We start from the raw sequence: 27,157 nt of genomic DNA on the forward strand, positions 1-27,157 counted from the left end.
CTTAAGCGATGTTGTAGTATGGCTTTTTACTTGGGTTACAACATAATCATCACATCTGCACTTTTGGAGTAGTGATTGTTTTGGACAGTTAGTCATGTCAAAAAAAATAAGCAAATCAGTACAGCCATGTCTAGGTCTAAATAATGGCAAGGGAGCTTTTGGCACTCTCTAGTTAGAAGGAGGTAAGAAGTCACATGATACTCACCTGGGATTGCAGCCAGGGAAGGATCCTACCCTCACTTCTTAAAATAAACATGTGATCAAGGGAGATACTAGGCTTTGCTTGTTTGTTTGTTTTGCTTTTGTTATTTGTTATTGTTGTCATTAGTGGTGGTGGCTGTGTGTGTGTGTGTGTGTGTGTGTGCGCACGCACACACACACACATGTTCAAGAACAGAAAGGTTAACAGGAAGTAGGACTCAATGATGCAGTTTACATAGGGACATTATCCATGATGGAGTGGGATTTTGTCATTATACAGTTGTTTGAGGATCACCTATACTCCGGTGAGAAACCCCTCAGCCATGCTCTTTAAACAAGTACTTCAAAAATTCATTGGTTGACCAGGCTGGATTTGGATGGAATTGTTCCATTTATTTGTCTGCAGTACCCTGTGTGGGATGGATAGGCATTTGTTCTTATCTCCTACGGAAGAGGTAATTGCAAGAGGGGAAATGGTAGCAAACTATTACACTGGATGTGGGTTAAGAGGGACTGACACTCCGTTTAACAGTTTCTGATTTTAAATAGGTCATATTCCCCCAAATAACTTTTTGTTTCCCCTTCGGAATTCAAAAACTATGTATACAACTTAATTAATTACCATCAACAGGGAAACATAATGGAAACAAAAGGCCAGAGTCATAGGTTTTCTAAATGATATACAGACACACGTTGTTTACTGATGTCCATGAAGACCATAATTACTGAATCTACAAATAAGGAAAGAACTTGTAGCTCAAGGAGAAAGAAAATTACATATGTATGGCCTAAGATTACATAGATGCCAATTTGTTTTGTATACAGGGAACAACGGCTCATATTTTCTGAACATGGGGTAGAGATTTAAAAAAGTTGTTCTAACTCATTTGTCTAACACACTAATTATCAAACTAGATCTCTGTCTTTATCTTCAAAATATGAATTGTATTGGTTAGTATAATGTTTTTAAACTTGAGCTGCTAAGATTATGAATAATCATGACCTATATACCTCTCAGGCAGAGGGATTGGGGATAAACTCTTTGTGCTCTGGCAAAGATAAACAAAAGACAGTCAACTGTTTTTAAATAAACCTAAAAAAGAAACACCAGGAAAGGCAAACAAAAACAAAGAAGACTGTTGTTTTTAAGTTTTTTCTTTTAATTTAGTCTAGTATAGACTAAGATATTGTTGGTATAACGTCTCCTCTGAAGACACTAGCTCTTCCTTATGATGTTCAGCTATTAATTCGAATATGGCACTGTTCTAGAGGCAACTACCTCAAACATTTAAAATGCCTTTTAAATCAGATCAAAAGTAGGTGCTTCACGAATTAGCTTAAGAAAAGATAAAATTCAGGTTCCGTTGCTAAAATTAGTTGCTTTTTATTAAATATATAACCTTTGAAATCCGTGGTACTCAAGGCAAAGGAATGACTTAACACATTTTGATTATATACCTGTCCTTACAGGTATCTATCAGGGTCAATGTCCTTGGGGAACTCTAGACTAAACTCTACTATGGTCCTGTGACCCAGAAAAGAATGTTTGGATGTCAGCAGCTGGATCTTTAGTTCCTGATGTGGGAGTCCCTTCTGTGTGCTGTGATTACCATTAATGAATAAAGAAACTGCCTTGGCCTGTTGATAGGGCAGAACTTAGGTAGGTGGGGAGGACTGGACTGAATGCTGGATGAAAGAAAGGTGGAGTCCGAGAGACACCATGGAGCCGCCAGAGTGAGACATGTGAATCTTTGCCCATAAGCCACAGCCACATGGCGATATACAGATTAATAGAAATGGGTTAAATTAATAAAAGAGTTAGCCAATATGAAGCTAAAGCTAATGGGCCAAGAAGTATTTTAATTAATATAGTTGCTGTGTGATTGTTTTAGTTCTAGGCAGCTGGGATGAACAAGTGGCCCCTCCCTCCAAGTTCCTATGTCTGGAATGATGTCATACAGCCTCAAGGGAAAATTTCTTGAAAACTTTTCTTTCCTTTGGAACACACATATACACACCCAACACACACTTATCTCCAGCACTTTAACTCTTTAAATTTTTTGTTTCTTTATTTTCTTTATGAGGCAGGCTCCCACTATATATCTGTGGTTTGTTTGGAACTCACTATGTACAACAAATAACTGATCTCCAACTGAGAGAGATCTGCTGGATTCTTCCTCCCAAGTGCTGAGGCTAAAGGCATGCAGCACCAGGCTCAGCATATACTATTTTTTTAAAAACGTATATATAATAGAATTTCTGTAAAATTTCCTTTTATTGTGCAATAATTATGGTGGGAGGTTAGGTAAACTACTCTTTTAGACTTTAACCTCTATAGATACCTAATTTAGCTAAAATATCCTTAGAATGATGCATAGGTACATTGCCTTTGGCTAGTTTATATATTGGCTGATGATAATTTAGGGAAAATTGTGCTCATCAAGGTAGGGGGTACCAAGAGGAACCGAGGAATAGAAGGAATGACACAGAGTGAGCATAAAAGACAGGTAATGTAAAAGCCAGGCTTGGTGTTTAACCTGGCAGAAATAGTCAACATATAATAAAAAAAACCCCACAAAAACAAAAGAAATGTATTTAGAATATTGAGATTTAAGAATTATGTGTTTATAAACACAGCTGACAATAGTACAATAAATATGATCCAAAAAGTTGGGAGTGATGAAGTTTAAAAAAAAAAAAGAAGTGGCAAGGTTTGAACCCAGATAACAAAATAATTTGTCCTTTATGTAAATGGTTGAATAGTTGACTTGGGTACAAATGAAGAAAGCAATGCATGAACATGTTATATCCTGAAAACATCAACATAATCATTCTATATCAGAATCTTTGTGATATAGGACTCATAGAGTCAGAAAATGCCTATTGTAATGACTTGAAAAAAACTGGTTGAATGGTTTCCTGGTGCTAATTTCTCCATTTCCCAATCTGGTCCATTGGGTATAATTTTTGAGATGGGAATTGGTTAGACTTGGCTTAAAATTCTTTCTAGTTTCTTTGTTTCGCAAAGTCAAAATGAATCAATCCATCCAGCATTTGTTACTTAATGACTGTGTTATTATCTTGCCAATACATTAGACTGTCTCTAAAGAAGACTAGTAATACCGTTTTCCTTCGGTGATTGAGTTGAAATCCAGTACCTAATGTGTGCCAGATGTGTTTTCTACCAGTGAACTATATACCAGTCACCTAGCAGCTAATCTCTTTACCTATTGTTACTTTCAACATTTTTTTAAAAAAAAAATACTTCTTAGAATCAATATACTGAAAAATGGCTAAAAATAAAAGGAAAGGAAGGAAGGAAGAAAGATATAAATGGGCTCACCTTTGATCATTAAATTGTGCATTTTTTAAAAGTCAAAAACTGCTGAAAGACCAGGCATTTCTGTTAATAGTGATCATCCTTGGCAGAGGAATAAGACTGTGGGGAGCTAGAAATACAGGGATTGGATATTTTCCAAAACGATTGCCACCTTTAGAAGATTAGGCAATTATTTAAGACATAAAGGAATATCCCTAACGTTAGGACATTGTATGGGCTTCTAAGAAAGGGATTTCTGGTCACCAGGGAGGGGAAGGCCATGACAGAAGCACCTACTGTTTCAGAAAGAATCTGTAACAGTAAGGATTTGTGTCCATTTTCTCCAGAAACCACTAGGCAATTGCTGGGTACTCAGCCTGGTTCCTCTGCAAGAGCAGCTAGTGCTCTCAACCACTGAGCCATCTCTCCAGCCCCAAACTGGTTACATTCTTATTATTACTGTAAAAGGTTTCCTATAAAACAATGTTTCTGGAAGTTGTAGGAGTCAGGTCCTTTGTAGTAAGGTGCATTATTTAAGGATGGGCTCCTGGTCACCATATCAGCAGGAGCAGGTCTGTTTTAGCACTGGGAAGATCTTTACACTTTGCAGTATGAATTCCTGCTCATAAACCATTTGAATACTCTCAGCCTTAGCAGTCTTTGATTTCTTTTTCTCTTAGCAATATTATGTGTACATTAATCTTACCCACATGATAATTAAGTTTATTTCCTTGGCTTTCTTTGGGCTTATTGCATTCACAGAAGCATCTCAAAGAAAGCCCTAGTACTTATATCCATGATTATGTTCAAGATGGCCTGAAGGACAGGCTTTGACAAATCCTAGGGCATTTATAAACTAAATTAGGTTTCTGAGAGATCATTTAACATGATAAAATATTGTTTGTTACTGTTTCTTTACACTGTCTAATCACCTAAACAATGCAAACAAACAAACAAACAAAAAACCAAGGACCCAATGTGGGGCAAGGAGCCAAGGACAATGGCGATGGGCTTGGTCTCTACGACATGGACGGGCTCTGTGTGAGCCTTGTCTGTTCGGTTGCTCACCTTCCTGGACCTGGGGGGAGTTGGGAGGACCTTGGACTCAACTTAGTGTAGAGAACCCTGATGGCTGTTTGGCCTCAAGAGGGAGGGAGGGGGGGTGTGGGGGGAGGGGAGGGGAGGGAAGGGGGAGGAGGAGGGGAGGAGATGGCAATTTTTAATAAAAAATAAATAAACTGGAAAAAAAAACCAAGGACCCAAATACCTCCAGAACAACACCAAAATCCATTAAATCTATACAAGTAATCCACTTCAGGGTAGATAAGTAGCAAGGATCCTCAAAATAAATTTCAAATCGCAGAAATTCAACTGAATATGGTTCTGATTTTTTTTATTCAATTCTGTCATTTTCTACACTGAGAAAAATGACAGCTAAGGTTGCACTAGAAATTGATGGTTTGGGTAAAATTGTTCATATCATTCTAAACAAAAATAAACTTTATATTTAAAGTAATGTTAATTGAAACCGTGAAACTTGTTTAGATAAACTTCTTTTTAAAATATCATCTACTTCTAATTGCACAAACAATAACATGCCTTCAGATTACACTGAGAATATTAAATTTTAAAAATAAAAGATTTGGAGAAGTAGATTTACTTGGCCACTTACAGTATACTTGGATTATTATTTTGAAGAAATTATTCAACTTCTGAGAGCCCCACTTACCTTAGAAATAAAGAGGAGATTATAATAATGGCCTCATAACTTTTATGAGGCTTAGTAGGAATGAGATTTAGATCCCTGGCATACAGATTGGGGCACTCATATTGACAGTTTTCTCATATATTCTTGAAGCAACAAAAATAAACTAATTTGTGTGAACAGGAAAAAAAATATAAAAAAAACTAAGGAAAATCCTGGCTTTAAGAAACTCCCCGAAGCAATAGTGCTTTGACAGTCCGGCCTTCACCTTAGTAGCAACAGGAGAAGTGTAAATGGAGAGGAGTGTTGGCAATGCCAATAAAGTGCTCCTTTTTATAAGCTTGACAGCTGACATCTCTGCCTATGGACTGCTCCAGAGATCCTTGAAGTATGGTAACAGGGACAAGGTTTCATTTGCTTTTGCACTGTTCAGTGCAAAACTGACAAAGAGAAATGCTTATCAACATAGCCAAGAGGCCTTAATCATTGCCACTATTCATTTTCACTTTGCAAGTGCTATTTTGCAAGTTTAACTTATGTTTTCCAAATGACCTCAAAGGAATACAAAAGACCTTTAAGTTCACTAATGAATGGTGTTGGGAGGGTCAATTTACGAACCTTAATTTCTTTTTAGAATGTACACATATTCTTGCCTGGCCAGAGGTGAATGATAATTACTATTTCTATTAAAACGATGTTTACTTGTTCAGTGTGAGCAAAAATGTTAGATGTGTTATTATAAAAACAATGTGGCTTTGTATTTCTCCCGTTGGTTTACCCTTGGAATGATAGTCTCTAAAAATAGAGAGATGGACAAGACTGAAGAACCTCTTAGAAGAATGCTAAAATTGTCAGTACAGTTTAATAAAACAGTTATCAGTCTAAACAAGAACAAATTGAAATTCACTTCAACCTACTCAACTAGGGAAGACAATTAAAAGAAAGACACCTTACCTATAGAAAAGTAAATCTGGCCTTTCAGTACTGATTACAAGGTGAGAGAAAATGAACATGCCAATGGCATTGCAATCAGTGTCTGTAATTTGTAAGTGCTGCTTGGAATACAATTCTAAAAAGAGTAGATGTTACTAGACAAGTTGCAGATAAAACTACCTATTGGTTTGAAATTTCTATACATATTTCTAGACATAAAATGATTTTACAAAGATGTGCATAACTTTTCTTTTGCTGGAATAAGCAAACATATTTCTAAGGAACAATGGAGCAGGGAAATCGTCTTACCTCCATCCAGCTCCTCAGCTCCAAAATGATTCCTGTAGAACAGCATGATTTCTATCTTGTAACATTTATAGATGGTCACCAAACAAACAAGCAGCAAGAGAATAGCACCAAGCCCTCCAGCAAGTTCAACGGTGTACATTAACTCTAGAGGAAGAGAGCAATGGAGAATTATATAATCACATAAAAAACATGAAATTCTATTTAGTTTCATGTTTTTGCAAATGACTCCAGATGTGTTAGAGCAATCTCATCCCCTTTTCTATGACAATTACTTTGTTTTCATTTTTTAAAAATTGCTTCTCATTGTGTATCCTAGGCTGACTTTGAACTTGTGACCCACCTGATACAGTCTCTCAAGTTCTGGGATCGTGGGCATGTACCCACATACTTATCTTGTGTGAGGATTTAATCCATCCTTAGTTTTCAATTCTGTTACCGTGGTAATTGGATAAGGTGATATGTGACAGCGTTGCTTAGTAACACTGCTTTGCTAAAAATGAACTTGGTTGACACATTGCACCTGGACTAAAAAAAATACTGTAAATATCTAATTGAAAACTACAATATTAGGTTGGCCTCAGTGCAAAAACTTTTACATGTACACATATTGTTTGAGGAGGTCCTATGAACTACGTGTTTGGAAATGATAAAAAAAAATAATTTTTTTAAAGACAAGACAGCTTTATGAACATCTGCATATGAATCTTGATTTTTTTTACCTGAACTGTAACCTGGGAGTTGGATTGAATATTAAAAAAACAGGGGCCAAATAGCATAGTTCCTAGAGGACATGTACACTGCCACATAGAGTGTTGGCAGAACTACCTGATGAATGATGAATGCTATCTGCTCTCTCCCCTGCAAAAAGTAATGACTTATCATGTCCATTTTTCTGAAAAGAGTACTGTCCAGCTTTGTTAGCATAATCCTGAAGGTGGAAAGGTTAACTGGATTTAAAAAGTAGGCCTCCTAACATATATCACAGGAAAATATGCTGGAAACATTTTTTTAATTAAGAAACTACATTTTTTCTTATTTTTATTTACTTTCCCTTATATTATGCTAGACAAGTTACTATAGACATGTCTAAATGAGGAATTTTTTGACATTTGCTGCATACAAATGTGGTGGCATTTCCTTTGTATTTTAATAAATAAACCTTGCCTGAAGACCAGAGAGTAAAACAGCCCCACTGGTCAGCCTTACACACCAGGCAGTGTAAGGCTTTAATCCCAGCAACCACACTAGTTGCCATAGAAACTGGGCGGTGCACGCCTTTAATCCCAGTGGTGCATGCTTTTAATCCTAGTCCATGAGAGGATTATAAAACAGGATGAACTCTCAGTCTCAGTCTCATTCTGAGATCCTTGGAAACTGGATCATGATTTTAGACTAAGATAGAAGTAAGAACTGATGGCGGGCTGTTTTGCTTTTCTGGCCTTCAGGTTGAACCCGTTTCTCTCTCTGAGTTTTTATTAATTGTGGATCATACAAGCTCTCCTTTATCATACTGAATGTTGATATTATAGCAAAAATAAACAGAAAAAAAATTGGAATAGAATAGATTAATGTGGTTACATTTTCTTCTTTAGGTCTTATGAAGATTGTAACAAGATTTAGGTTGCTGGTATGTAAATAATAAGTATCCATGCACATATATTGAAACTCTCTCTGCCTAAGTGCCTGTGTATGAATAATGTCATTGATTATCATTTTCTAAATGTTATAACTGTTGGGTGGCTGATGTTCCCTGAAGTTAAACTTGAAAAATAATAGTCTCTTTAATTCAGTAAATTTAGTGCTGTGTGTAGCAGTTTTGCCCCAGATGGAAACCTTACATCTTGGAAGGAAGCACAGGAACATAGAGGATGTTAAAGTGGAGGTGAAACAACAGGATATTTTAGGGAAGTAGAACATTCCCCTCTGTAGCTCAGAGAGGAAACAACTCAAACCAGATTTGATAGGCCTTTTCTGGCCAGAGTAAGCAATGAAGACCCCTGAGAGTCACTATCAGGCAAACTAAGCTGAGAAGACTCTGAGACCAGACCAGCTGCCTGGAAGAAGCAGAAATGAGCCAAGCTAGCTGAAAGAGATTCAGACTGAGTCATTGGGAAAGCACACTCTCCAACCTGCTGTGCTGCCTGCAGGCTGTGGAGTGTGCTTTTAGGTTGCCCATTTTCATGAGTTATCACTCATGCTGGGACAGGCTTTGCTAGTGCTACTGTCATCTGAGTTTTTTCTACTCCTGTAAGTAACACTAAGAAAACTCATGGTTCCCCATCTCTGGTAGTGTCCTTATTTTGGCCTGTCATCAGTATCCTACCCAGAGTGACTAGACCTTTGTTCACACCTCCCCAGGAATAGCATCACATAACATCCAGTCATTTCTTAAATTAAAACACTAAAATAATGTTCTGGATTCTGTAGTTGGGAAACTGAGAAGGAGTAGGTTATATAGTTTATAGCACAGTCAATAAAAGGCTAGATTAAGAACAGTAAAATAATTCATGACTTGTGATAATAAATATTATTAGGTAACAAGTTCTCTCCTAAATTCTCATAAATAGGATAAAATAATAACAGGAATAAGACAGTTCAGAGAAAATAATTTTGAAAGTATGGTCATTTTCTCACAAGTGTGTGTGTGTGTGTGTGTGTGTGTGTGACAGAGAGAATATTTTTGTGTATGTGTGCATGCTTGTATGTGATAACGTTTTTCCTGTAACAATTAAGAAAAACAATCTGTCACATTTCTCATTATCTAGTTCTTTATTCCTAATGTAACAGTTGAATAAAGTAAATACATATAACCACTATTTAACCAAGTGTATTTTTTATACTTGGTAAAATTAAATGAGAGTTTTAAGAAAATATTTTATTAAAAATATCTGACTATGAATTTAAGATAGAATAAAGTAAAATAAGAAATTAAATATTTCAGAGGCAAAATAAATTAATATGAAATAATGGAAAATAATTGCACAAGTTTTATCTCTTTAACATTGTAAAGAGCTACACAAGAGACTACTGCAAACGTGCCAGGAACAAAATACAAAATGTTATTCAGAACAGTGTTTCTTTCTCACTGTGTGCTCAGAAAGACTAAGCAGGTAAATAATACTGTGGAGTGCTTTGGGCCTTCGTTCTCTCAGAATGACAGTTGAATTTCACCACACAGAGAAACCTGAATAAAAGTACATATGTCTACAGGATGAATAAGATATCAGAACATCCTGATTTAAAATACACTGGACATTAAAGGAAACATAATAATTTAGATCATGACCACTTTTGTGGTTCAAGGTCCAATCCTCAAACCCAGGACCTCATGATGTGTGAATGCTTTACTACTGAAACATTCCTAGTCCACATTGCAGCTGGACACAACTAATATCTGAGAGGAAAGAGCCTGAATTGAGAAATTCCCTCCATAAGATTGGGCTCCAGGCAAGCCTGAAGGTCATTTTCTTAATTAGTTATTGATGTGCGAGGGACCAACCCACTGTGGGTTTTGGTGATCCTGGCTACTATAAGAAAGCAGGTTGAGCAAGTCATGGGAAGCAAGCCAGTAATCAGCAACCATCCATGGCCTCAGCATCAATTCCTGCCTCCAGGTTTCTTCCCTGATTGAAGTCATGTGATGACTTCCGTCATTGAAGGACTTTTACCTAGAAATGTAAGTAAAATAAACCCTTTCTTCCCCAAGTTGCTTTTGGTCACAGTGTTTAATCACAACAATAGAAACTCTAAAGTACGACATATAATTTACAACTAAAATTTCTTGCATAAGAATGGAAATTCGATCAAGAATACTTAATTCCTAGTCTTGAGAGAACATAATTGTTCTATTATATTGGGAAAGTTTTCTAATAAAGTTTTCAATGTTAATATCAATTCCACTCCTATGTAGTTATCCAAGAGATATATACAGATACTCTCAGAAAGTCTTATGCAAAAATGTTTGGAGTAGTCTTATCCATACTAACCACAACTGAAAACAACCCATCTCATTAACAGAAGATGCTGAATAATTAGTGCCAGTCCTTAAATAGATTGCATTCAGCAAGCAAAAGAAGAAACTAAAGATATACACCATGCAAAAACTCATAGGGTTATACTGGGTAAAGGAAGTCAAACAGAAAGTACTATCTACTGTATGGTTCTACCCAAGTATAAGAACAGCCTATTACAATGCACAGTGATAGAACCCCCAAACTATATTTTCTTATGGGATAAGTGAAGGGAAAGTTTATTGGAAAGGGGTAAGGGGGAGCTTTGCAGGGTAAAGGAAATATTCTTTATCTTGTCTCGGGGTGGATGCACAAGTGTATGCATTTGTTAAATTTCATTGATCTGATCACATCAGGTCTATAAATTTTATCTTATGCCAATCATAACTCAATTCTTTAAAATTCTGATTGCTTATGAAAAGTTATTACAAGTTCTGACCCAAGGCCTGTGTGCGATACACTCTAAGAACTACTGGAGTCAGAACAGCTGTTCTGTTGTAGATAAGTAGCCACGCAGGGAATGATTTTTCTATAGGGCCTCCAAGTCTACCATTTGCAGCTGGAGGCATAGCACTAGGCCCTTTCCTGTAATATAGTGTAAATACCATATCTACTCAAGTAGCTTTAGAGACAATAAAAATGATACCTGAAGCATGTTATTGGCAATTAAATTTTTAAAAAAGACTCATTTTCTTTAGGTGATGTTCATAATTTAGGTTTCTACATACTTTTTAATAGCTATTTTTGGTCCTTTTTAAACTGTTATATCTTTTATTTTTAGATTATAATATAATTATAACATTTCTGACTTCCTTTACCTCCCTCCAAACCATCCCATATATCCCTCATTGTTTTTTTTCAAATTCATGGACAATTGGTTTTTTTTTTTCAGGAACTGAATGTGAATAAGTAAAAGAAAAAAAATGTACAAAAGTAAGTTATTTTTATTTCTAGAGAACATATTACTATTTATTTTTATAGAAATCAAAGTTGTACATAATACCTTAAATATTCTTTATATTTAGACAATAATATTGTCTGAAATATAATAAAAATATATAATAGGGTTGATGTAACTTTGCAATTACAGAAATAGCTGTGTCATTTGAACAACTTTAATGTACAAACGTATGAAAAATGGCATATATTTTAAAACTTAGTAATGAACAAGAATAACTCTTACGAGGTGCAGGCATTTACTACTAATAAGAACATCTGAAAACTGGTCCAAAGAAACTTAGCATTTTCAACATGCTGTTTTACTCGAAATCTTGAGCATATGTCAAATTTTTCTTCATATGCTCTATGCCATGTGTAAAAACATGGTGTTCTTACAGCATCCTTAGAAGGAGGTCAGGAATGAAACTGTCTTTTCTCACAAGGCACACAGTAGTGCCTGCTCCTCCATTGCTCTGTCTTATATAGGCATATCTATTGTAAATGTACACAGATTACTTACTATTTATTAAGTTGATGTAAAATTTTCACATTGTAAAATGCTTTCCAGGAAAATGCTGCATTAGATTTAGTCTGTACACTCCTGCTCCAAGCTGAATGCATAATAATGTGAGCCAGACATTTTATGGCTTATCCACGAGTTAGGAGAAAATCAGAAGTGCTAAATTTTGTCATAGTTAAGAGAAATTATCTGGGCCTCCTATTGTCTTTCATATTTGCATTACTATGTGACTGTGAATGGTACTGTCCTTGCAAATGGCATTTTCCTTTTGAAAGGAGCCTGCTTTTCAGTACTACTCCAAGTTGTCCGAGATGGTAGCACGAAAAAACAAAAAGATTCCATTTCAGCACAACTCAGTTTCTGAGAGTGGAAAGAGAAAACCCAGACTTTAAAAAAAAATATTGTTTCTTTAAAATGATAAAACTCTACCTCCCTTAAGGGACGAGACAGAATATTGAAAATTGTAAAGCGAAACTGCTCAGCAAAAACCTAAGGGAAACTGGCATTTGCTTAAACACAACAAATGAACAAGTGCCAAAGAGTTACATTTCAGGGCACCAACAGTCATTTAGTTACAGGCAATTAACAATAGCCCTTGCAAAGCTCCAGTACGGTCTGAGGGAAAACACATTGATTATTGCTGCAGTAGTAGACTGCTTTCTGAATAAATTGCTTCAATTTAAAACTAGATTTGCTACAAGCATTTTGAGCAATGACTACAATTTTTTTTCTTATCAAGACAGTTGGTGCAAGCAACCCTTTAAAAGAAAGAGCTAATTAAAATAAAGCACATGCCATCTCTTAGTATATTGGATTACACTGCAAATAATAAATGCACTTGGTTTATACTAATCTTGCTACAAGTACCTGGTGCAGTAAAGTACATATGTATTTTTTTGCCTGTACCTGGTATTAGTGTTTGGGAACTCTTTTGCTAGCAATCTTTGAAGAAGTAAAATTTTAACAAAATGAAAGTTCATGTGGGTTTTGAGCTTATTTTGAGTTTTCATTTTGCATTTCTGACCTCTATACATATTCATATAAATGTATAAAGTTTGTTGAATGTGCAGTGGAAGACTTTGGGTGCCTTATTCTCAAATAGTTCATTCTAAAATTGTTTTTTCTTTCTTATTTAAAATCCTTTGAAATGTTCTGCCCTGATATATAGGCTGTAAAATGCAAGTTTGTTGGAGAAACACATGATAGACACTATAATGATCTCACTTTATTCATTAGTTTTGTTCTCCATGTACTTTCTCCCCACAACTCTTCTGTTATAAAGAGCTAAGGTTTATAAGGATTTATCCATCCACATAAATTCATATGCATATTTATTACTTTGAACGGTATAAATTATTTGTTCCTGACAGGAGGATAATTATGCTCAGCCCACAAAGATATTCAACTCAATTTCTACAATACATCAGCACAATTTAGAAGCAGTTACATTTTTGTGGGACAGGGGGATGATATATTAAGAAAATGAATTGCTTCTTGTATAATAGCAAGAAAAAGTTTGGGGGTGGCATTTATTCCTATTAAGGAGAACAATTTTAAGTCTTTTTATTTTTCGGAAGAAAGAAAGACATGTAAAATTATCATAACCGAAGTATAAAAATAGATTTTCAATGGAATAGCTAAATCGGTGAGACCAAATATTTGGAGAAAGATCACCCTTAAAGTAGTACAGCTTTGACATTTTGGGAAGCGGTTATCAAGGAAAAACATTAAATGAACTTTTAATTTCTGCCAATCAAAAATGGAAATGTAGACAATGAGTTAGAGCCCAATCATTATGGCCTAGTTAGAGCAAGCTCCCAGAAGCCCTTGGAACTTAATTGTCACATTTTAACCCACCACAAAAAGATGAAGAAGGAACTAGAGTAAAAATGCATCATTCTCAGTAACATTGCTAAAACCTCACTTGTAATATGGTTTTTGTTTGTTTTTTTCCTTGAACTAAGGACTATTCTTTTGTTAGGTTGTTCCAGGTTCTAGCAGATGCAGAGATTCACAGTTAAGCGCTAGACCGATCTCCTATAATTCAATCATAGAGAGGAGGTAACGATATTATGAGCAAAGAGGCAAAGACCATGATGGGGATATCCACAGAAACAGCTGACTTGAGGTAGTGGGAGCTCATTGACTCTGGACCGACAGCTGAGGAACAAGCATAAGACCGAACCACGCCTCTGAATGTGGATGGCAGTTGTGTGACTTGGGCGGGGCCACTGGTGTGGAACCAGTATTTGTCCCTAGTACATGATCTGGCTCTTTAGAACCCATTCGCTATAGAGGAATGTCTTGCTCAGCCTATATACGAGGTGCGGGGGGGGGGGGGGGAGCTTGATCCTGCCTTATGTGATGTGACTAACTTTGTTGACTTCCCATGGGAGGCCTCATCTTCTGTGAAGAGTGGATGGGGGCAGGTGGAGAGGAAGTGGTAGGAGGAATGGGAGGACAGGAAGAAGAAGGAACTGGAATTAGAATGTAAAGTGCAATTCTCTTAAAAATAAATTTTAAAAGTAGAGTGCTAACTAGTGAATAAAAAAGAAATGACATAGAAATCCTCATTTCCCTCCACCACAATAACAATTGATTTAGGTAGGAGTCATCAATAGATATTATAATTACAAGGTACCGTCTTACTCATTATTTAAAAGGAAAAATAAGCACCATCTTCCAAAAGTGATATTAAGTTAACATTGCCAGGAATAATATAAAGTGGTGGTCTCTGGTATAATACCCCAAGAAGACACACATCATTGATGGTAGCTAGAAATGGATAAAAATTTAAAAAATGAGGTGGTATCAGGCCGGTCTAGACTGAAAGACAGCTGCAAGAATCCAACTCTGCTTGTCACTACTCTTCAGATATACTCTTCCAGTATTGATGAAAGAAAAAACTAAGGAACCATCTCAGGTTAATGGACACTAGGGAAACTGGACATGTAAATGCAAGGCATATTCTTATACTGAACATGTGGTGTAAAGAGCATCTTTTGAGACAGTGTCTGTAACTAGACTGTAGAGCAACCATATAAGAGACAGTAGTCTTTCATTATTTTTTGAATTTTTGTAAATTTGATAAATATTCTTTGGCTATAAAAAACACTCTTGGTAATTTAAGAGAGTCACACTTAAGAATTAGTCACAATGTCTGCAATTTACTTTCTGTGATGTGGTAATAACCTATGTTTTCAGACAGAGTATATTTTTTGTTGATTTTATTGAGCTCTACATTTTTCTCTCCTCCCTTTCCTTCCTCTCTCCTCCCTTTCAACCCTCTCTCATGGTTCCCATGCTGCCAATGTACTCAAGAGATCTTGTCTTTTTCTACTTCCCATGTAGATTAGATCCATGTATGTCTCTCTTAGGGTCTTCATTGTTGTCTAGGTTCTTTGGGATTGTGATTTGTAGGCTGGTTTTCTTTCCTTTATGTTTAAAAACCACTTATGAGTGAGTACATATGATATTTGTCTTCCTGTGTCTGAGTTACCTCACTCTCCATCCATTTGCCTGCAAATTTTAAGATGTCATTATTTTCTCTGCTGTATAGTACTCCATTGTGTAAATGTACTACATTTTCCTTATCCATTCTTCAGTCTAGGGGCACTTAGGTTGTTTACAGGCTCTAGCTATGACAAACAATGCTGCCATGAACATAGTTGACCACAGGCACTTGCATGATGAGCATCCTTTGGGCATATACCCAAAAGTGGTATTGCTGGGTCTTCAGGAAGTTTGTTTCCTAATTTTCTAAGAAATCGGCATACTGATATCCAAAGGGGCTGTACCAGTTTGCACTCCGACTAGCAATTCATGAGTGGAGTTCCCTTTACCCCACAACCTCTCCAGCATAAGTTGTCATCAGTGTTTTTGATCTTGGCCATTCTTGATTTAAGAGGGTCATCTGTCTATGTGTTACTTTCATTGGTTAATAAAGAGACTGCCTTGGCCCTTTGAAAGGACAGAAAATTAGGTAGGTGGAGTAAACAGAACAAGATGCTGGGTAGAAGACAGTGAGGCAGACGCCATAGCTCTCCTCTCCAAGATGGACACAGGTTAGAATCTTATCGGTAAGCCACCACCTTGTGGTGCTACACACATTAATAGAAATGGGTTAATCAAGATGTGAGAGTTAGCCAGTAAGAGGCTAGAGCTAATGGGTCAGGCAGTGTTTAAATAAATACAATTTGTGTGTTGTTATTTCAGGTGTAAAGCTAGCCGTATGGGATCCGGGCGGGATGAAAGGCCTGCTCGCCTCATCACTACACATTCTTACATGTGTAAGATGGAATCTCAGAGTAGTTTTGATTTGCATTTCTCTGATGGCTGAGGATATTGAGCATTTCCTTAAGTGTCTTTCAGCCATTGTAGATTCCTCTGTTGAGCGTTCTCTAGACAGAGTACATTTTATCCATTTTTTCTATGTTTAGGAATTATTTAAGGTTATTTAAGGTTAATATATCAAATGTTAATAATTGGTGAGCTTAGGTGGAGAAAATAGATATTTACTATACAAACCTTAAAACTTTGGAGAAATGTTTGCTTTTCTGTTCTAAAATAACAGCTAAGAATAAAAGTACTAATCAAATGGAGAACTGCAGCAAAATGATATATCTTCTAAATATTTATTACCTTGCCATTGCACTTCCGGACACATTGCAGTTCTGTTTATCTGAAAGACCTGCCAAATATTTGGTCCCTCAACATTTCACCATGAATGGGAGATGGGTCCATGAGGCCCTACATCTCCTTGAGGAACTACTGGCAATGAATGGTTGCTTGGGGAGCATGATTTCACTTTCTTCAGTGGTGTGAATACTGATGAGGTGCTCTTGCTGTAGTAAATAACCTCCCACCTATTTTCAGGCAAGAACTTTATTTAAACTCAGTGGGTCACATATGAAGAGAAACATAAAAGTAGAAAGAAGATTTGTCAAGAAGAAGGAGGAAAAGAAGGAGAGAAAGGGAGGGAATGGGAGGTACAAATGACCAAGCTATTAAAGAAGCACATTAAGCTTTCGAACAATAACTTGTTAAAAAGGATCACATTATCATTTGGTTAGAAATAAGCATATTTTTGCTTGGTTATCTTTGAATTAAGTTGCATATGTATAGTTATTTTTATTTAAGCTCTACAAAAGCCTTCAAGTTGATATTCCCCAAATGTCTTTACTTTGAGATTTTCTCCAGGTACTTTGTTGATTATCGATCAAGGGAATTTGGAATTGTTTGTATTGGCATTTATTCCTTTAACATAAGTGATCCCCAGCCATAATCATTTCTCCATTATGAATTGAAGTTTGATTAGATTCCATGGCAACTGAGAACCTTTGTCTTTCATTTTTTAATCCCTACCAATCCTGCAGAATGCTACAGTCTATGCTTTCAGGGAAGATTTACTGGCAAAGTGATTCACACTTACAACATGTGTTTCCTGTTGTTGTTTCATCAAATACTGTGCTGTATATCAACAGAGTTTCTCTTGTCTATGGTTTTGCATTGCAAGCATATTAAACAGTTGCTTTATTATAAGATCTTTGTTTTTATTTGTCCCTTCTGACCAAGAATGCTTCTCTGTCCCAGATTTCTCATGTTATGCTCCTCTTTTTCCTTTCACTCCTTTTTTCCTGTGTTCTCCTCCTCTCCAATTCCTCTTCTCCATTCTTTTCTTCTCTCTCTCTCTCTCTCTCTGAGTGTGTGTGTGTGTGTGTGTGTGTGCATGTGTAAGAATATGTGTGTGAATGTATGAGTATCTGCAAGCACATACTTTGAAGAAGGGTCTAACTGAATATTGTAGGTTGTCTATGTATCCTAAGCAGGTTTCAAACTCCTGGTTTTCCTAGATGAGTGCTGGGCTTTAGGCATGTGCCACTATGCCTGGCTAGCCTCATTGTCTCTTAAGTATTTGCTCATATCGCAACACGTGTAATTCTTCCACCAACCACTCATCTTAAGTAGAAAGAAAAAGCATTCTGGACTTACTTATATTTTTCTGTAGTTTTGTTACCTTATAACATTCAGTTTTCATATTACTAGCTATAATATTAGTTAATGAATTAATGTGGTTTTTTAAGGCAAGGTTTTTTTTTGTGTGTTACAGTCCTAACTGTCCTAGAACTTGCTCTGTAGACCAGGCTGGCCTTGAACTCACAGAGATCTGCATGCCTTTGCCTCCCTGCTTCTGGGATAAAAGGCATGTTGCCACCACCACCTGGCCTTTTATTTTCTGGCTTGATGAAATTTAAATTCCATGATGGTGAGTCTTTGGTTGTTTTTCTGTTTGTGTTTTTCTATTTTTTAGATTATTTTCAGTACTTATCTAAGATCCCTTGAAATTGCCTGATGTACTATAGAAAACTCAATGATGATCTGTTGAATAAATGAATAACTAGATAGATGACTAAGCATACATAGTTTTCAAATAAAAATTAATTTCCTTCTACTCTAATATTCCAATATCTCTTTGAGTGATTTTGGTTTAGAGTATCATAATGTTCAAGCAGCTGGAGAAGTATAATTAAGAATATCCATTCCATTACTTGGTTAAAATATACATTATACATAAAGTAGAGAGCTGGGACTGAGAAAATGACTAAGCTTTGTAAAGTCCTTGCTTTGAAAACATGAGGACCTAAATTCAAGCCCAAGTGCAATGGCATACGCATGTCAGCCCAGCACTCAGGACGTGAACAAGAAGACCCCTGCTGACTGCTAATTAGCTAAGTATCACTGATTTTGTGAGATCCAGGTGCAGTGAAAGGTCCTATTTAAACGTCTCAAAAAATAAATTGGGAAGAGAAATAGGAAAACCACTCAATGTCAACCTCTGGCCTAACTAAACACACACACACAGATAGATAGAGATAGAGAGAGAGAGAGAGAGAGGAGAGAGAGAGAGAGAGAGAGAGAGAGATAGAGAGAGAGAGAGAGAGAGAGAGAGAGGAGAGAGAATGGACTTTATAGTATAGAGGTAAAGGCTATCCTTCATTCATGAATATGTCACTAATATAATATTGTATAGGCGTAGAGAATTTTAAAGTTTGTATTCACTTAGGATCTGAGAATCACCTACTGTTTCATTAAGACTTTACAGATCCAGGCAAGTAACAACTGCCACTGAGATATACTATTCACATTTAATTTTTTCATCCAGTCATTAATTTCATGCTTGTCTAATGAGTACTTTCTATATGGTGGTACAGTGCTTTTGCATTCTAGTAATAAAGTGATGGAAGAAATGTATGATTATTGCCTTCAGGGACCTTCCATCTTGTAGATTCTAACAGGCGAGCACATGTATATGACAAAGTACCACTAATGTTTATTGAGCACTGAGGTGTCAATGTGTTCGAACTTCATATGAATGTAACACTACTGTAAGTATCATAATCATTAGACAAGTAAGCAACACACTTGGCACATTTTGTGTATGTGTTTGTGTGGTTTTGTTGGCAGATGGTTAGAGATAAAATCAATCACTGATTGGCATAGTGCAAGAGTGTCCATAAAGGTTTTTGAAAAATAATTTGATATGGTATGCAATGAGAAAATATATTTCTTATATGTTAGGTGATTTCAGGCAAGTTCTTCTTCTTTTCTTATTTAGTCAATGTATATTGTTTCATCTTTTAAAATTATTTTCAAATTAAATAACCTCTGCTTTTACCCCCTCCCCCCCCCAAATATTTGTCTGGGAATTCATGTCATGTAACAGTTAAATTAGTCCCCAAATTTAGGTCAGAACAAGAAGACTATGCTTCACCCCCTGAGGAAATTTAGCACTTCTTTTCAAAGGTACTATATGTAGTTCCTAGCATAGGTAGGGATTTATTGTAGAAAACTTTTCCCCTTTGGAGTATACATAAGTATTTGAAATATTAGTATATAAGGAGTATACAAGGGACATACACATAATCACATATTTGCCCAAGCATACAGACATAGCGATTCAGAGTTGGCTCTTTCATCTGAGATCTCAGAAGAGAAATCAGACAAAGAATGAGTATACTGTTAAATAAAGAACAAAAGGGCCTCAGGTGACCAGCTTAGAAGACAGGGCTATTGTATATCATGGTGTCAAACCACACTGATGTCTAAAAGAAAATATCTTCGAAGAAAAAGTATTTGCTTTCTCTCTACTAGGAATTCCCTTCTTACATGTCATACAAATAGACAGGCACAGATGGAATGTTACAAAACCTCTCTGGAGAGAAAATTGTCAAAGTAAAGGTGGCATTGCCATTTTACTCTTTTTTTGTTAAAGGATTTGATGCTTATCCTGAAAGCAATTTGTCCACCAGAGGATACATTGTCACAGTTAGAACAACTGATTGTTCCATTGGAATACTTTGGAATGCCCAAAGAACACAGAAAATCTGGACTGCTTAGATCACGCATAAGAGCCATGTTTCTACTTTTTCTACAGAAACACTGGACTCTGACAAAAAAATTATGATCTGAAATATATTCTACTAATGGAAATAATTTATGGAGCACTGTACATGTGTGAAACCTTATTACTATAACGTACTAAGTCAAAAAGCCTTGATATATCATCAGACTTTTGCTATCATTTTAATTTCTTTCTTAAGTTTTTAATATATTTCTAATTACTGAAAGCATTAAAAACAACTGTTTTGGTGAAAGTCATTGGTAATACCTTTCTCTCTTGAGAAAAGTTTCATTTGAAATCTTGGTGGTTTTCAGAGTTGGAAATTATTGGGGGCCAAAACAGTAATCACACCCCATGCTGGTTTATTTCTCTCAAATGGGAGTAACAGAAAGCACTTTTTCTTCTCACTTTTTAGTGCTTTTGATCGCTCTTTGTTTTTGAATACATAAAGCAGTTGAGGACCATGGTGGAAAGTTTGCCCTGGTTTTCTAAATTTGCAAATAGTTTATTGAACTTAAAAAACCCATGATGTAATGAGCATGCTTGGAGGACAAGAAAATAGCAAAATTTATCATTATTCCTCCCCCAGAGGAATCATTTTGCATTAGATTCTAGAATTAATAATTTTCAAATTCATTCAAGTCGTGTATTTAAGGTTCACTTTTTTTTCTTTTTTTTTTTTTGAGACAGAATCTCATTCTGTTGCCCAGGTGCACATCAAACTCATTATATAGTTCATGCTGCCCTCAGATTTATGCAGCCTCCCAAATCCCGGGATTATAGTCATGATCCACCATACCAGGCTTTCTTTCAGATTTTGGTAAATGCCTGTTACATTTCAGTTCGTGTGAATTAGGCAACCGTGGGAAGTCAGTGCTTTGGACTACAGTCACATATAGGGAAGTTTGGTTTGTCTTTTGCACTAATGGGCACAAAAGGCAACAAACACTTAAATCAGAAGGAAAGCCCTTGGGAAGAGCAGCCACTTCAACTCACTTCAGGCTTGACAAAATGAGGCACAGCACCTTGAAACCTGAGAATCTGAAAAATGGTCTCATATATATTATTGTGAGTACTTAATATGTTTCTTTCAGGATTTCTGCCCTGAAGCTGAGGGACAATTAGTTTACAAATGATAAACTGAAGAACAATGAGGCAGAGACTTGCTCTAGGTAACAAGCAACTAAGGAGTGAAAAATTAAAGACTCTCAAGAAACTCATTTTGTCCATCACCGTTTGTAATTTCTTTGCAATCTTCATATCAGAGTTCAACTAATGATAATAATTCTTGGGGTGGTTTAAGAATGATCATTGTGTGCCTTCCTGAATATACTGCTGCATTTTCCTTCTGAATTTATTTTTTAATTCATTTTTATGACATTTAAATGTCCACCTTTAATTTTGAAAACTAAACCTTCATATATATTACTCTGCACTAAGCCACATGCTAAAAATAGAAGATGTGCCCTAAAAGCAGAGACAAATAGCTAACGTATCTCTTACAGATTGCAAAATGTATTTCTCAGCACTAAAAATCTAACACAAGTTACCATGGTAATCTATTGGAAATCAACATACTTTTCCTGGCTATGTGACCTGAGAGAGTAGTTAGCATTTTTTTATGTGTCATGTCAAAGTTCTCAGTTTACTGACCTGGTTGTCAAAGTTCGACATCCAGAACTGCTTATTAAAAGTTATATCTTTTGTCTTGTATTATGACCCAGTTGTGCAATCCTAAACCCCATGCAGGAACTCACAGCCATCAAAAGCACAGCCATCATCCTTTCTCCAGTACTACTGCCCCGGGATAGTAGTATACCTCCCACTGAAATTAGTGATTTAGCCACTAGGTCTAATTCATGTATGTGCTTTACCTGAAACTGGCAAAAATGTATGTATTCCTTACATAATTTTTAAAAAAGTGGAATGGTTTTCATTCAACAGCATTGGATAAACTATCTTCCCTAAACAGCCTACAGTGAAGTAATATTTCCAGTATGATATGAAGCTTCATCAATAAAAAGGTAGATTCGGTCTGCAAACAATGAGACTATGGGGGTGATTTGGAGGCATAAAGTGGAGAGGATCTTAAGTGAGTATTGGTCATGGACATACCATCTTATCTCTTAATTTCTGAGTGCACATGTTATGTGGGTTGTGACATGTATGAACTCGATGATTTGGTGGGCTTCCTTCAAATGATTTATTTTACTTTTTAAAAATAATTAGTTTTATTTGTGTATGTATATGTGTGTCTGTGCATATGAGTGCCGGTGCCCATGGAAGTAAAAAGTAGGTGTCCCATACCATGGAGAAGGAGTTATAGGCAGTTGTGAGCCAACTTGACATGAGTACTATGAGCTGAACTCTGGTCCTTTTGAAGAGTTGCAAGTAGTTTTAACTGCTAAGTGATCTATTTGGCCCCCTTTCAAGTGTTTGAAACTGTATTTATTTTCCAAAATGGTAAATTACTTTTTATACTACAAAGGTCTGAGTATAAGTAAATTTCCTTTGCCTCATGTGAGATCTCTTTGAATTTTATAGCTTTTCTGTGAGATGCTAGGTAGGTATATATGCAAATTAAACTTGTGAACATATAGAACACTTTATCCTGTTGCTTGGACTATTATACTTTTTCCCCCTTTTTTTCTGTATCAGTGTACTCATGACCAACAATATGCGGTGGTTAATTTTGATTTTATACTAATCCTTCTTTCTTATAAAGAGTTGTGATTGGGCTGGATTCAATATTCAAATCAGGAAATTAGCAGAATTTATTGATTATCATATATCATGTCACTTACTTAGTTTTTACTATTTTGCACAGACTGAAACACTATGGGTAACTTGTGTGCATAGGTTACTATGTTACTTGTTGTTATCTATATCTGTATATGTTGTTGAGAGATTTCTGAATATATTTCCCTGTAATGTATTGAACACGTAGGAAACTGTGCCAACAATGAAAGCATTTTCACTTAAGAGGTTAATCATTTTTATACTAGAAGAGAGTGCTCTACCAGGCATCTCTTGAGTAGCAAATGCATTCTAGAAGGCAAAATGTCATTGAATATGTGATGTATGTAACCTCATTAAGAACAGGGTGTGAGGGCAAAGGTGTTGACTCTACAAAAAGGAATGAAGCAATTACTTGGTTTTAGTCCCACTGCCTGCTTGTTCTCTGACTTTATTCCTTTCTCTTGGACACAGTGAGCTCGAGAGAACTAGTTGCCCTTTAACTCTTTGATGCTACAAAGTTTATTAGTAGGATCTATTGTGGAGCTAGGGCCTTGGTATGCCAATTGTGATCCACAGTCTGGTAGCAGAAATATTAGTAATGAACTTTTTGAATTTCAAATCTTGAGTACCATCTTAGATGAATACATCTGAATTGCTTTTCTAATACACTCCCTAGGTGATTTTCAAGAATTATAAAGCTGAAGAAGTTCAAGAATAGGGACATCTAGCTGGCTTTCCAAATGAGGAAACAAATAGTCTGCCTGTGTCAATTCCTGTACATAAACTGTTGTTCTGCTGACTTTCTGACTATCCCTGTTCCATTTGATATGATCTTGGAGGGGTTTCAAGTTGAAAATTTCAGTTTTCTTTTTTAGTTTGAATTTCTCCGCTATGAACACTTTAAGATGCTAATGTCATTTCCTGTAGGGAGATTTCTCTATCCACATTGTAAAACAGAGGTTCTTAATTTCTCCAGGAATATTTGATAATGTTGGGAGATATAGGTAGGGGCAAAAGATGATGCTAAATCTACAACGTACAAGACCATTCCCATTACAGTAGAAACATATTCAGCCAAAAATATCAATAGTGACAAAATTGAGAAGCTGCAATGGGTGAAATTATTATTATTATTCAGAATATATTTAATCAAACTTTTTTGATAGGGAAACATTCATTACATCTATTAAGTAAGTTAGGTACATTGAAACATATGATAGAGAAGTAAACCTACATTACCAAGAATATAACATTTTAGTAGAAAACAAATGAAATGATAAATATGGCTGTATATAATGAAGTATTTTAAGAGTTTTCACTCATATTCATGATTGACAAGGATTGTGGAAAACAGAAGTTTATCAATATTTCTTTCCCATATTGGTTTTGCTTGGGCAAAATAAGCAGAGAAAAATAACCTAGGGTTATTCTTACTTAAATTGTATGTTCTGTGTAATGAAATAGTTATCTTAAAAGTTAATTTTCATGTCTGTAAGCTTGGTGGTTTTCTTGAAATGTCCTTTATTAAGAAGAATGAAAGTAAAAGATTATTAGCATCAAACAATTGGGATAATTTGTGATACTAATATTCACAATATTTTCTAGTGTTTTTATTTGTTTTAACATTAGCAATTAAGAAAATGTGGGATTAGAAATAGTTACTCAGTTTTCTCATATAGAAGAGAGTCAGACAAGCAAAAAAAGTTATATGAAGAAAAATTTGACTATAAAATGTCAAATCTTATTAAAGGAAAGAAGTTGTTAAACCTGACAGGTGTGATTTGGAGTTTGTGTATGAACATGACTTAAGCTCTTAAGTACAATGGTGTTGTGTAAGGCAAGACTCATTAAAAGTGACCCTCCTATGAATATCAATTCAATCTTCCAGGGAGCTAGTGTCATATAGTACAGTAGGACATCATGATATCCCAGCAAGAGTTGACTGTTTAAAAAAACTTTTTAGTTTCAGTTATCAATGACATCATTTGGCTCTTCTTAAATCTCAGAGAGGTTTACAAGGATTCGTTATCATATTGAATCTCTCAGAGAATAAATGTACTAGACAAATAAATGCAAGGACACAGACACACATTACAATGATGACTTATTACAAGGAGGGATAAACAGTTCACTGAGTCTAAATTCATCCAGCTTTAAAGCAATGCATTCTAAATTATTTGCACATTTAATTGCATTACTAAAGATATTTCCAGGACTAGAGAGTTTATTGAGCAAGTCTAATTCTTATTGATTGCATTCTTTGGAGGAAGGCAGCATGTACAGAAGAAGTGAAATGAGTTTGAGGGGAAATAGAGAAAACCTAGATGTTTATCTTTGTTAAGTAGGCCTAAGTTTCTCAAATAGATACTTTTCCAGTTCCTACCTCTTGATGTATGATTTGCCACATTATTGTAATCAATATAGTAAACATAACCATTAAGACCAGGATTGTTAATGAAGACTCTTAGCAATTTAAAGTCAAACAAAAAAGCATAGTTTTGTGTTAAGAATGTTTAGTAGCAGTGTAATTTAAAATGGAGATCATGGCATTCCAATTTATATTGGTACCTATTTCCTCTTTTTTTATTTAATTTTGCAAGCAAACACAACGTTAGGCACATAGAGATACATAACAGTCATCATTAAATGCATGAATAAATGAATGAAAATTTTAAAACAGTATATTCAGACTAGAAAAAATTCATATTAAGGTAAAATTCTGAATAAGTGGGAGGTAATTGTTAGAACTAAAGATGATCATTTCAATGAAAGATAAATTTAGAATGCATAGAATTGTTAATTGAACACACAATTGCTGCATCCTTCTTTACCTGCAGTAGGACACAGAACATGGAAGTCGTGTAGTAGCTTGTTAATATTTAATGGGCATTAAGTATGTGTCAGATGCTGTGATACGCATTGGCACCTATGAGTTCATGAAATTCTCATAGCGGCTATAAGTGAAAGGACGTCTTAGCACTCCCATTTTAGAGAAGACCATTGGAGGCCCTCATAAATGGAGTGGGTTGCCTAAGACAGAACAATTTTGCATAAGAGTTGAGTCTTGAACACAACCAGCCTTGTTCCCAATTCCAAACCTTTGACTAATAAAGTGCTTTGTTACAGAAAATAAATATGTCCATATTTTGAGGGCATCAAGTAGTCATTAAATTTGGAACCAGAAATTCACGTCTTTTGGTGAGTGGAGAAATGGATAAATCTGAGGCCAAAACACTTTTCTGGTGTGTATCCATTTAAAGCAGTGTTCCTTAATCTGTGGGTCATGACCCTATTGGGATCAAATGACCCTTTCACAGAGGTCACCTAGGAACCTTGGAAAACACAAATATTTATATTATGATTAATAATAGTAGTAAAATTACAGTTATGAAGGAGCAACAAAAATAATTTTGTGATTGGGAACCATGACAACATGAGCAAGTATACTAAATGGCCACGGTGTTGTGAAGATTGAGAACCACGCATTTACAGTATTGTTGTATTGGAGAAATGGAAAAAATGCAAAATGGAGAGAAAAGGAAAAAGGCCAGGGTTGGAGGAAAACTGATGGCTTTGTGCATGTCAAGACAGACAAGACCAACTAGAAACCCAAGCAAAGGAATCTGTGTAAATAGTCAGAGATTCGGACACGCAAATTTAATCAACTATGGGCAGGATAAGAAATAACCCAGCAACTGATTTGTAAACCCCTTATTTTTGTTCTTCTTTATTTGAATTTTTTAAAAGTTGAGAATTTCATATGGGAACAGTATATTTACATACTTTCTGCTCTTATTTTACTTCTAATTTCTTCCACATTCCTACCATTCCCTCTCAAATTCTTAATCTCATATTTTTTAATTATTATTGTCATCACACACATATATACATAACATAGCACCCACACACATGCTGCTAGATAGTGTTTCTAGAAAAGACAGAAAGCTGACCCAATATGGTTGCCTAAACACGCCATCATAATGACAATGCCAGGGGAAAATTTCACATGGTCCCATATCAAGGGGGAGATCTTGTTAGCTCTTTTTGAAGCCAGTATCTAAACTCTTGTGGTTTCTAAGCC

The 27,157-nt window shown here is 35.7% G+C and overlaps 1 protein-coding gene across 1 annotated transcript in view; it reads right to left on the bottom strand.

The window, feature by feature from the left end:
* The window catches only part of Il1rapl1 (interleukin 1 receptor accessory protein like 1), a 655,686-nt gene that overhangs the window by 9,117 nt on the left and 619,412 nt on the right, over positions 1 to 27,157 (bottom strand). The window contains 1 exon segment of the mRNA XM_038315713.1: positions 6,468 to 6,609. Coding sequence (XP_038171641.1) covers positions 6,468 to 6,609 — 142 coding nt within the window.

Source organism: Arvicola amphibius, chromosome X, assembly GCF_903992535.2.
Source record: "Arvicola amphibius chromosome X, mArvAmp1.2, whole genome shotgun sequence".
Taxonomy (NCBI): Eukaryota; Metazoa; Chordata; class Mammalia; order Rodentia; family Cricetidae; genus Arvicola; species Arvicola amphibius.